Raw genomic sequence first — 13,733 nt, 5'->3', positions numbered from 1 at the left:
TGGTGTGGATAGATAAGATCAAAGAGGAGAAGACTTAGGGATCCAGTATAAGGAATCATATAAGGCTTAATGAGGTCCTTTACTGAGACAATAAAGGAAATTGATTTTGTGATGTGCTTGAGGTGATAGTAGTAGGACTTGGTAATGGGTTGGATTTGGGGCATGAGGGGAAAGAAGCATTAAAAATAACTAAGAGATATGTACACAGAAGACAGAAATAAAGTCAAAAAGAGAAACAGATTTAAGGGGAATGATAATCAGTTGAGTTTGGGACAAACTGATTTTGAAGAATGAGTAGGACATCCAGAAAGAAATGATCTATAAGTAGTGAAATTTTGAAAACACAGACTTTCTTGGAATGAGAATAGACTTCAGTGACCATATTAGCCAGAACATGTTTAAAAAAAAACTTCAGTCTGATCCTATAATTCTATAGCTGGTCAAATATAAAGAAATGCAAATACAAATATATATGTATGTATATAGGTGGTCATTCAGTCTCTATTTGAAAATCCCAGGGAGGAAAACTCTTTATCTCTGAGGCAGCCCATTTCACTTTTCAGTTTCTGAAAGTGTGACTCAGGTCTAAATCTTTCTCTTTAAAAATTCTGCCCATTGTTTTTCCTTCTTTTCTTTGGGGTCAATCAGAATGTCTAATCCTTTTTCCACAGGACAAACTTTTCAAATACTTATATTAGCTTTTATCCGTTCTCCTCCTGACAGTCTTCTCTACTTCAGGCTAAAGATCACTATTGTCTTAGTAAGTTCCTTTTATGACATGGATTCTAATTCTTGGAGGTCTTTCTTTTTGCAGCCCAAGATAATGTTAGCTTCTTTTGGCTGCTGTGTCATTGTGTTGACTCATTGATCTTGCAGTCTGCTAAAACCAACGTTTTTTCCCCCTGACACTTTGATGTCTAATTTTACCTTTCTGAGATGGCAGCAATGAAGTTTATTTTTGAATCCTCGTGTACCTTAATATGTCTACCTGTTGCATTTGATTTTATTTAAGTGCAACAAATGTTCGAGCTTATCAAGATTTTTTTACATCCTGACTTTAAGATTTAATGTAAAATTTTATTTCATCTAGACTTGATATGCTAAGTAGAATACAGAAAAGAAGTTGGTACAGAAAAAAAGCTTTGGAATTTATCTTAATATATTTAGTAGTAGGAATTCAGTTTGTCCTACTTTTTGACTTAGAAAATTTTAAAAATTTTCCTAAACATTCATTTCTCCCTTTCTGAACTCAAAGTAAAAAAGTAACAGCTTTAAAATCACTTCTATCTACTCACTCACTGTAATTATTTTCTAATAGTTTTTAAGAGATAGACTTTTTAAGTCAAGTAATAAACCACCATTATTTTAGGGAAAACACTATTCTTTAATAATTTGTTATTTAGTGAGCATAGACTATATTTAAAAAGGAAAATATTTTTAAAATCCAATGTCATTATAAAACAAAAACCAGTTCTAACAATTACCATGTAATTTATAAAGCTATGCCATGAAACTACTAATTCATTTGCCACTGACTTATGGAAGTATTATGAAATTAACCAATAACATATACATATATATATAGATTAAAGTATTGCTTAAATGGATACTATATTTTGTAACATGTATGTTTTATGTTCCTCAGATGAATGGGAAGCCTACACAATACATCTTTCCTCATGCAAGAATAAAAATAATGAGAGACCTTAAGGATCATACAGTTTCAGGTAAAGCTAAATGAATAAACCAATGATTTCCCATTTGCTTAAAATATTAACAAGTGCAATACATTCATATTTCTTTCTGGATGACAGAATTAAATAGATTTTGGTTATATTGATTAAACATATTTTTTCAGAAACAAGCAAACACATGACTGGATCAGGATTCTGAATATTTAAATCCATGAAACATAATCATCTGTAGCTGTCCCCATGTTTAAGTCATTATCATCATAAAATATTATTTGTTGTCTATGGATTTAGAGTACCTAACAATCTATAAAGAAACTTAGTTCATGTTTTATCATACACTTATTTTATGAGAATCTAATTAGTTAATAATCTTTTTATCCAAAGCAAATGATTGGTTCAATGAAAATATCAATCAAATTGGTTGTTCATCTTTTATAAAATTAAGGATGGATTGATGGAATTTTAGTTCCCCAAAGAAATTTATATGCATTGGGTAGTCAGAGCCTGATCAATACTGTGGAAATATGACTTTCTTCACTAATGTATAAAATGGAGATCTTTTTGTAACATTGTCTTTGTAGACTTTAGGCTACTTACCCCAAAAGAAAGATATCAAAATGAATATGAATAGAAAGTTTGTAAAAAATCAGAGGAGGAATTATATAGATGTGCTCACATTATTAAAAAGGCAGGATAATGTAGTAAAATGGGTCCTGGATTCAGAATTTAATAATCTGGTTCAAGGCTCCACTACTTATTACCTCTGTGATTTGGGGCAAGTTACAACTTCTATGAACTTTGTAATTCAGGGGAAGAAAAAACTGTGCGATCCTTATGTCGCTCTTTTTTTGAATCCAATGAGTCAGTGAATTTTTTGTAGTCTCAAATCACATAATACATGTAACTACATGTAATACCATCTATGTAATACTTTTAAAGAAAGGGCTTTTCAAACCTTATGCCAAACCTGATGATGACTAATAAAAAACTTTCATTTGCATGATAATATACAACTTTTTTTCACTTTATATTGAAAGATAGCCTGGCATGATTTAAAGAAAACATATTTCATAGAAAGCAAGATTTAGCTGCATGTAAATAGAAACTGTAGTCATAAATGAATATATGGAAATATATTTGGCATTTCTGATAATGTCTGTATGGGGATAGTAATCTTAAGAATGTGTTGTATACTTGGTACTCCTGGATATGTATGCAGTGATGGTAATTCTAAGATTGTAAATGTATGCACATCCTTTAAAACTTTTTGTAGATATTTCTTTATTTTGCCTCTTAGTGAGATGTAGCAAAACATGAATGCTAATCATTTTGTTTCATAAAGCATTTTAATAATAAAAGCTGTTACTTGTTTTTTATAAGAGGGGGATTGATTAGATGGCATTTTTTCCCTTTAGGATATGTGATTTGTCATCCCTCTGACATATAATTCTGGCTTTCATAATTTTGTTTTAATTTTGAATGTCTCTTAAATACTGATAAAAATTTCAAAAGTGAATTTTAAAACCTACAAATAATTACTTGCTACAATCTACCAAAGCTCCCTTTAATCCACAAAGGAAATCTACAGTTTGTTTTCCATCTTTGCAAAATAGTGCTCTTTTCTATCAGTTCCAATGTGAAATCTTAAATTATTTTTATTTTTTCTCTGCAGTATACATTCTTTTGTTGTTTTTCTGGATGTTGCATTTATTTTTATACTATCTGTAGAGTATTGGAATACTATGATCTGTTACATTTTTAAAAATGAAGAATTGTACTTAACATGATTCTTCTATTATTATATTTTGGGATTTAACTAGAGTTCATTTTTAGAAATAATAGGATAGAAGCATATACTATATTCTTTTAAATTCTAAACATACTAGAAAATTTTCTCAGAATATTTGCTTTGCTTCAAACACAATTCAATTTCTTCCACTTCTAATTTTTTTTTTCTGGGAGATTGAGGAGGGTCTAAATTATATGCAATGTATCACTTAGCCTCCATGAATTCTTACCATGTCTACATATGGGAATGCTGAAAAAGACTTAACCTGAAATAATTATCCCCTCTCCCTCAATATATATATTTTTTCAAACAGATGTCTATCTGTCCATGTATCTGGCCACCTTGAGCAAAGACTGCAATTATTTGCAGCACTGTGTATTTGCAAGTCCTAAGCTAAATTCATCTAAAACTTTAAAAAGTTTATGTTTGATGAAAACACTCTAACATGAAAAGTAAGGGAAAATGTCCTGTGTTTTGTAAAATAAGAAAATTAATTTTTATGACAAGTAAATAGGTAGAGGAAATTTTAACCTTAGGTGAAGCAGTAGAAATGACAATGAACTGAGAATGAAAAGCAGAGTCATAACTAAGTAGCAGGGATTTTTACCATGGTAGAAAATTTAGAAAGAACATAATTCCCATTAGGATAGAAGTATTAGAGCTTAGCATGTAGTTAACAAGATTTACTAGTTAAAATAGAAACCTACCTACCCTTTCCCCTCTCTGAATCAGCCTCTTCAGGAGATCCTCAACCTGGTACTTGGAGATCTTTGTCCTTTACCAATTCATTCCCTTCATTGAGTGTTTGCTCCCACCTCATGAGATGTCTCATAGTAAAAAAAAATAAGTAAAATGAATAATATATAACCTTATCTGAATGTTCAAGCAACATTTTCTATAGCAACTCTACTTACTACCACAACACCCTCCCACTGCTGCCCCCTCTCGTTTTCTCTCTCTCATACATGCACACAAACACATACATACACACGCGTGCCTGTACACGCACACACACACACACACAAGCACAAATCTGTCTAACTCCTTTGGAGGGGGCAAATGACTTTTAGCATAAGCATGGTCAAACAAAAGAGATTATTTTAATCATTGTACTACATTCTGTACTCTGAACCTATCACCTCTCTGTGAGAAATAACATATTTGATCATTTCCCCTGTGAAACCATTAGTAGTCATTATATTGATCATAGTTCTTACATTTTGCAAAATTGTTTATTTTTCATATGTTTATTATTGTATAAATTGTTCCAATCTCTTCATTTTATTCATCATTTTATAAATTCTCCAAATTGTTCATTTTTATAATATTGATGTTATCAATTATTCTCCCTCTGCTTACTTCATTGTCAATTTATATTAGATTTTCCATGTTTTTGAATAATATATTTTCTTATTTCTTTTTTGCACAATACTATTCTATCACATTCATGCACCCCAAATTAGTCAGCCATTCCTCTATTGATTGGCATCCCTTTAGTTTCCTTTTTATTGTCACTACAAAATCCTGCTTCTGATACATTCTAACTGTAGAATATAGGTACATTTTCTTCATTAGTAACATTGAAATAACACTTTATTACTGCTGCTATCAGCCTTAAATGAGTTGATTTTTATTCCAAGTATGTACTCATTCCTCTCCCATATCCAGCTTCTCTGTCTGCCCCCTTCAGGGATCTAGTGGACCTTGAAGAAAGGTTGGAGTGTCTCTTCTCTAGTCAAAGACTCCAGCTTCCACCGCCTGTATTTCCTCCATTGTTAGGAGCCAGTTTCTAGCACCTCAATTCAATAATTAACACCCTTTAACATCACCTTTTATAATGGACTATTTACTTTGAAGATACTGTAAAAACAGTTTTCAGGGTATGCTTGGTTTCCTATATAGTGGTGGTCCTACAAAGTTCACTTCCAGATGCAACGTGACTGCCAATGAGTACTCTTCTCTGCTGCCACTGACCTTATTCTTGAAGTTTACTTTTGAAGTTACTTCCTTGATTCTCAGGGCATCAAAGTTGCACTGGCTATAAATCTAGAACACCAGAAAGTGGGGTGGGGTGGGGCCCTCTTGACCATAGAAAACTCACGAGGCTAGAGACTATTCCTTTCACTTCAAACAGAAAAGAAAAAACACAGAGGCCAAGGCTTTGGCCTTTTTATCAGGGCCATAATACTTCAGAAATGAGGTCATAAAGACTCTATACTTCTAGCACTGTTTCTCAATGATTGCCCATAAACAAAGCAGCCCAAGTATGAAAAACTGAAAGGACTGAGGTAAAAGAGATAATTATAGAAGTTTTCAAGGCCTTTTGATACCTCTGTTGCTAATAAAAGAAGAGAAGGGAATCTATCCTAGATGTTAGAGATATTTTGCCAAAAGGCAAAGAGGTGAGAGGTGGCAGAATAAGACGTTAGAATAGCAGCAGGTGATCAAGTATGGAACATAAAGTGCATAAAGGGCAGAACTATGAAAAATTATGGTCTGAAGCTAGCTATGGACATTCTTCAATGCTGGTTCATATTCCAGTTTGCTAAGAAATGAGGAATTGCTGAAAGTTTATGAGCAGGCGAAATACATGATAAGTAAAACCTGTACATAGGAACAATACTTTAACCTTGGAATGAAGGAAGAATTAGAGAGGAAAGAGAATGAAAAGAGGGGACCAGTTAGGAAGCTATTAAAATATCTGGAAATAATATAACAGGCCTGGAACAAGATCAGGGCAATACAAGTGGAAGGAAAGGTTGTGCAATTGGCCCCTCATAAAACTACTCCCTCAAAAAGGCTACCTCTAGTATCTTTATCCTTTCATGTGCTCTTGGGTTATTATTCTTGCTATGATTTTATACTCTATACTTTCCTATCTTAGCCTTCTCAATTCTTCTAAAATGCAGCTAAAAAACAAGTCAAATTATATATTTTCCTCAACTCTTTAATCTCCCACTATTTTTTGCAATCGCCAATAATTCCTTACCAAATCTTAACCTTAGGTTATCCCTACCATTTGCCTTCCCTGAATCATATACGATTGAATGATGCTAGAGGGAGTCATGCAACAATAGTAATTTGATAAGTGGTGAAAATGCCTAGAGATCAGAAATTGAATGTCTTGTGGGAGAAATAGCAAGCAGGCCAGTGTCACTGGATTATAGAGTATATCAGTAAGAGTAAGGTGTAAGAAAAATTGAAAGGTTATGAACGTATTTGCATGCTAAATAGAAGATGTTACATTTGAATCCAGAGGGGATCTCCTAGAAAAGGAGATATATTTGATTCGGAGAGACCGATTAGCAGTATTCCAAGTGTATGCTGATGCAGGTCCATAGCAAGATTGAAGGGATTTCCTGAGGAGAAGAGGATGTATATGACATATGTGTATAAAGTAAAATCAATGACATGCCAACTGATTGAGTTTGGGGGTGAAGTGAGAATGAGAAGATAAGAATGAGATGAATGTTTTAAATCTTTGTATCAGAAAGGATGTTGCTGCCCTTAAAAGTTAAATGAAAAGTTAGAAACAGATAAGGATAATAGCACTAAGTTCATAAGACAAGTTGAGTTTAAGGCATCCAGTTTGAAAAGACAGGACATCCAATTTGAAATGTCCAGGAGGTAGTTTGAGACAGGAGACTGAAGGTTAGGACAGTCCTTTGGATTGGATATACAGATTTGAGAATCATCAGGGTAAAGATGATCATTGAATCCTTTGAAGCTGAAGAGATCACCAATTGAAAGAGCATAAATAGAAAAGAGAATGATTTTCAGATCAATTTCTTGGAGTTATCCATAGTAAGTATATGCAACCTGGATAAAATCCAGCAAAGGAAATCAAGGACAGTTAGATAAATAAGAGAATGTTTTGTGTCATATAAAATCAAAATATTAAAGTTAACATTTCATGTTGTTTCTCTTATTGGCATCCAAGTAATCCAACATACTTTTGTGGGAAAATATGTAATCTAAATAAAAATAAATCTAATTTTAAGTGTTAAGTGGCAAAGATATAAATAAATATTACTCAGGGGGGAAATCCATAAGAGGACATTTGGATAAGATATGGTACTATTCTTAATGAACAAATGTTTTTATGGTGAGAAGAATCTCTTAATTCCTTTTAATAATTTCTCAAAACTACGATAAGATTAGATTATATTGAATGGTATATTTCAAATTATTATCCAATAATATCTTTTAGTTCCTTAATTAGCAGCATGCTACTTGGTAAAGCTAGGTTTATACAAAGATCTTACTAAGTACAAATCAAATTCTTCTTGAAAACGACTCATCAAAAATCATCCCAAAGGCATTAAACACTTAGGTTCAGAGCCTATATTGTTTTCTGTCCAACCGTCAGTAGTTTCTCATACTTAGCACTTGAAGTTTTCAGGTAGGGACCAGGAGATCTGATATTATTTTATTCCTGTGCTTAAGAACTCACAGAATATTTGATTTTGTTTTAAGATTTCCTAAATTTGAGTTATCTGTAACTTGTCTTAGAACATTGGGTTAGGTCTATAATCCTTCTGTAAAGAATAGTTGAAACATAAAGCCCTGAGGGCCACTTAAGAATCTTTTTAGACAATTTTTTCAATTGTATTTTCTCTAAAATCAGACCAAGATTATACTATTTTTTTTTGATGAGAGCATGACAGACAAGAATCAACTTTGTATTTTCAGCTAAATAGAAGGGGGGTGCCCTTTCATCATTTCGTCTAGCTGCTATAAAAATAGTAATATAATATAGGTTGATATGAACCATTTAATACAAAGGAATTGACCTGTGAGTAGAATGAATAGATAAATATCTAATCTGGACATGACTAACCTGTCTCTCTCTAGGGATTCTATGATTTTCACCATTGTGGAAAGTAGAGGAGATTCCTGACTTCTCTACTTCACTCTACTGGTGAAAGAGAAAAAGTGTCCAGAAAATCTGTGATTGGGTAATCTCTCTTATCTTTGCTATTCTGTCAATGAGAAAAATAAATGGCTATCTACCACATATTACAATTTGGTCTTAAGGGCATTATTATTCTGTGGCACTTAGGTTTGCAGAATATGATGTCAGAGCCATTCTAAACTCCTCTCTCTCCCTTATTTCTCTTTTATTTATCTATTTCAGTTCCATTTAGAAATAATTTTTGACAGTTATTTTATGATATTTTAGGGTTCAGATTTTCTCCCTCCATATTTACCCCCCTCCTAACCAAAGTAGTAAGTATTTTGATATAGATTATACCTGTGCTTAAAAAAAAACAGCTTTAACACGGATTTGTGTTCTTGGCAGTCTCTAAGTTTGCAGGTATTGAAAGTAAAGAGAAATGATAGGGGACCAGATTCCTCTCATATCTGAAGTTCTAGAGTTTCTCAATCATTTGAAAGTGCATCTTGTCTTTCATTTATCTTTCTAGCAGTCTTTTGCTTTCCTGAAGTCTCTTGACATTTATAGAACATTGATTGTCAAAGATGAACAATAAATTAAAATAGACAAATTTAATTTTTTTGGATAAATTCAATATAGCTAAGAAAAGATACAAACGAAAAAATGCATATATTAGTTCTAAAATTCTGCCACCTAAACTATATAGGGAATTGATACACAAATTAAAACTGAGCCATTTACTAAAGCAGAAGTAAACAGAAGATGGAAATAAAATGTCTTTTTTTAAGAAAAATATACAGAATGACTATACAAATATAAAAGAATTCAATATTAAAAAGATATTGGAACTCATATCAAAGACACAACCAGTATTGAAACCAAAAGCTCTCAGAAGGTTGGAATGAAGCATATGTTGTCATTTATTTTACATAACTGCCCTTTGTTAAAGAGAAAATTCAATATAGGTGGGACAATATTTGGAAAAGACTGTAATTCCAAAAAAAGGGTCAATAAAAGATTAGATTAGAAAAATTAAGTGCTCCATCAATTTCCCTGAAATATTAAAAGGTATAAAACTCACTAGCTATTATCCACAGAAAATTTATGGCAAAGGAGGGATAAAATTTTTACAGGATGAGAAGGGATAGAGAGATTTTGATCAGCACCACTGTAGAGAGTAGCCACCTCAGAGAAATTACATGCAAATTGAAGTTTCCAAGATCCATGGTTCCATCAAAATTGCAAAGACACTTATGAACAAAATACAGTGAAAATGAGCCCTGAAATCTGAAAAATTGCAAGTAAAACTATGATGAATGTGATCTATAAAAGTTAATAGAAAAAATAAATTTGTTGTGAAGTATAGTACAAGGCTAGTTATGGAGTTCATTTTCCCTAATTCTAAACCTTTTATTAATATGAAACCAAGTTGTTTGTAATATATATATATTGTTATTTCATCAAATTTATTAATTAATTTATCAATTATAATATATTTAATTTTCAAGGTGAAGTCGAGCTGTGACCTGATACAAATATTCTGGAAGGCAATTTGGTACTGTTTTAGGGGGATTGGGGAGATGGGATTAAATGGGTATCAATGGATTACTTTGGGCCACTATCAAGGTTTTCATGCTGTGGGTTGAAGGGCCTAAGAGTTAGCCTGATCAGGCCAGAGCTTGATCTGGGACCAGCACACAGATTTCCTCAGTCACAGTAAATGGAAGGTGTAGTTTATTTCCAAAAAGAGAGGTAAAGATGTTAAAACCAGTGGAAATATGCATCAGCCATGGGTGGGGGTGGGTGGGAGCTCAGGGTGTGAAGGAGAAAGTAAGAGCATGAATTATGTAACCATGTTAACTTTTCTAAAAAATAAATATTAATAAATGTTTTAAAAAATAATTTTAAAAAATAGGTAAAGAGGGTAAGGTAAATCCCTGACACTAATTCACTAGCTAAATACCCAGAATCTAAAACCTTCTCATGAAGGGTCTTAAGAGGTTTGATTGTCTACCCTTATCACCCTCTCCTCACTGATCTGTAAACCCAGTCCCTGTTCTAGATATCCTGAACTAAAACCCTCTCTTGTTTATTACTAGAGATGCTGGTCTGTGACACATTAGGCAAGGACCTAGACCTCTGCTTACTGACAGTGCAGACATCTGGATATTGAAACAGGCTAGAGACAGGCTCCTAGGATCTTTCTCCAAGGACACACAGGAACCAGGACAGCAACACGGACAGGATCAAACCCCTCAGGACTTGGCAGCCACTACCTCCAGGTTAACATCTAGAGAGAGACAGATCCTAAAAGTCTCTGGGTTTCAGCCTAACTCTTCCTTTCAGCATTCCAGAATCATTCCCTGCAGATCTCATCCATCTGTCCTCTGTAAAACCTTCATTTTCCTAGTAAACTTATCTCTCCTTTATAACTGTACCATGTCCAAAAGGTCATCAAACTATCTATTCTCTATTTAAAGAAATCAAAGATAAAGGAAAAGGACATACTTGTACAAAAATATTTATGGCAGCACTTTTTGTGGTGGCAAAAAAACTAGGAATTAGAGTTATGCTCATCAACTGGGAAATTACTGAACATGTATAATTATAATAGATATTAGTGTGCCATAAGGAATAATGAACAAAATGATCACATGGACACATAAAAAATCCTGGAAAAAATTAAAGTGATGCAAAATGAAATGGACAGAACCAGGAGACTCAGTAATAGCAACAATGTACAATGATCAACTGTGAATGGATTAGTTATCAGCAATCCAAGGATACAGGAAAGTTCCAAGGGACTCATGATGAATAGTTCTATTCACAACCATAGAAAGAACTGATGAAGACTGAATTCATATTGAAAAATACCATTCTCACTTTATTTCTTCCATTAATTTTTTTCTAGTGTAAGTGATATATGTCTTCTTTTACAACATGATAAACATGGTAATATAGATTATATGATACATATATATAGCCTTTATCATATCACTTGCCATTTTGGGGAGTATGGAAGAGAGTGGGTGAGAGAAAGAGAGACAAACAAAGAAAGATAAAGAGAGAGAACAAGGATCACAAAATGTCATAAAATAATCATTAAATTTTATTTTAACATGTAATATTGAAACATTATTATAAAATGAAATTGATTTACAAATGTGAATTTCTATTTTTTTAAAACCCTTAACTTCTGTGTATTGACTCATAGGTGGAAGAGTGGTAAGGGTAGGCAATGGGGGTCAAGTGACTTGCCCAGGGTCACACAGCTGGGAAGTGTCTGAGGCCGGATTTGAACCTAGGACCTCCTGTCTCTAGGCCTGGTTCTCAATCCACTGAGCTACCCAGCTGCCCCTGAATTTCTATTTTTTAACTCTCAATTTGTACCATTAACGCACCATTTCAAAATTATTCTGTGGACTTTATTATATTTCAAAGATTCCACTGAAGTGCTTAAAATAAAAAGATCTTCTGAGGATCATAGAATGTGGCAATGTGGCATTCAAAGATTCTTTTACCAGAATGCCCTTGGATATGTGGAATAGGAAACAATTTTAATTTTTTTTCTAGATGAGTTGTCTAAAGTTCATCCTCTTGTCATTTAGAAAAGATACATTTTTTATAAATAGTAATTCTAACTGCTTCTCTTTTCTAGTTTCTCATCTTTTTTCAGAAAGGGTAAAAGACTTCCTTAAAGGTCAGACCTATCCACTTTTTCTTTCTTTCTTTCTTTTTTTTTTGGCAAGGTGATATATATCACAGTTGGCACCTAAAGAAAATCTAATGAAATACTACAGATTCAATATTTCTTCAAAATCTTTTGTTTCAAAATTCCTTTTATAAATAATCTATTGTTAAGCTACTAAGAGAGATTACCTGTGTACTTTTTCCTCAAACTGTGTGAAAATCATGACTTTAGGGAACCAAATAACAAAGTCTACAAAAGGAATAATAGAACAGAACAGATATTTCGAAGTCTAGGTACTGTATAATAGAAACAAATGTTCCTTGGGGCTTGTTCTTCATTAATCATTAGGCTGAATACACCCCTCTTTTTTCCCCAAGTTAACATTTAGCTTTCTTTCCAAATTTGATATTACTTAAAGAACTGCTTCATAGTATCTCTTCATCTTTTTACAGTATAGTATCACAGTTGATCTCTCAGTCAAAAACATAGTGAACAGTGAAAGTCTTTGTCTTGTAATATGATGGTCAAATGAAGAAAAGGAAGAAAATGATTGTCAGTAAACTCAGATGGAAAATACAGCTTATATAAATTATAGCTAATACAATAAAAACTAGATAACTTTCAAGGGCTATAAATGGATATCATTGTATCCTGTGTGGAAGTAAAAGTGAATATTATTTCCCTAGAGTCTTGAAAACATTCCATATTCTTTAAAAATAGTAGCTACCTCAATCAAAAAATATCTCTCTACGATAGATTCAAGTCATTTTTAGTTTAATGCAGGAAGTAAAGAAGCAGCAATATGATGCAATTATCATACCAATACCCATGCAAGGAAGATTGATGCTATGTATCCATCCATAACTCTTCAGAATATAGGTTATATCGAGAGAGAAAGGAGAAAAATAATAATAGATCAATTAACTTCTTTTCAGGACAACAAGTTTACTCCTGTGAGAATTTCCATTCAAGATTCAACTGTGGCCATTTGTATTTTTAAAAATATATTTCATAATTAGTCTAGATTGTACTTTTAATATTAAATTTTTTCATTCATGGAATATATCACATGAAGTGGTAATAAAATACCTTTACATTAATTTCACAGTTAAACTTTCTAAATGTTTGGTCATTCTTTTTGGCTTTTTCATAAAAGAATATTTTATGCTAATTTCAAATAAAATATTTTCCTTTTGAATAATAATTAAATTTGGTCAACTCTTCCCATATAAATGAAACCCAGCACACAACTTTAAACTTGATTTTCAGATGTATGAAATAAGTTCTAAATAGCTTTTTTGTCTTTCCTATTCTTAAATCTCCCAATTTCTGAATTACTACTAGCACTACTACAACAACAATAATGATGACTACTACTAGTACTAGTACCACTACTACTACTACTAATAGTAATAGTAAAAAATAACTAACCCATTGTCAACTCCAGAAAAGAAAAGGGCACTAAAAGGGCTATAATAAATTTCTAAATACACACTGCTACTTTACAATTTTTTCCCCTCAGGAGAGAATGAATGAAGAAGAAGAGAAATCACACAGAATCAAATAAAATGACATTACATAGGAAGGTGACAGCTAATTCAATCCATTAATAAACATTTAATAAGTGCATACTCCGAGGTGGACAGCCCTCAAAGGATATTT

At 32.6% G+C, this 13,733-nt stretch overlaps 1 protein-coding gene across 1 annotated transcript in view; it reads left to right on the top strand.

Moving 5' to 3' along the window:
- PCLO (piccolo presynaptic cytomatrix protein) overlaps window positions 1–13,733 on the top strand; it is a 555,993-nt gene that overhangs the window by 339,759 nt on the left and 202,501 nt on the right. Inside the window, exon 9 of the mRNA XM_044677248.1 lies at window positions 1,646–1,727. Coding sequence (XP_044533183.1) covers window positions 1,646–1,727 — 82 coding nt within the window. The remainder of the gene's footprint in view (window positions 1–1,645; window positions 1,728–13,733) is intronic.

The sequence above is a fragment of the Gracilinanus agilis genome, chromosome 5 (assembly GCF_016433145.1).
Source record: "Gracilinanus agilis isolate LMUSP501 chromosome 5, AgileGrace, whole genome shotgun sequence".
Classification (NCBI taxonomy): domain Eukaryota; kingdom Metazoa; phylum Chordata; class Mammalia; order Didelphimorphia; family Didelphidae; genus Gracilinanus; species Gracilinanus agilis.
This window is presented reverse-complemented; position numbering and strand designations above follow the sequence as displayed.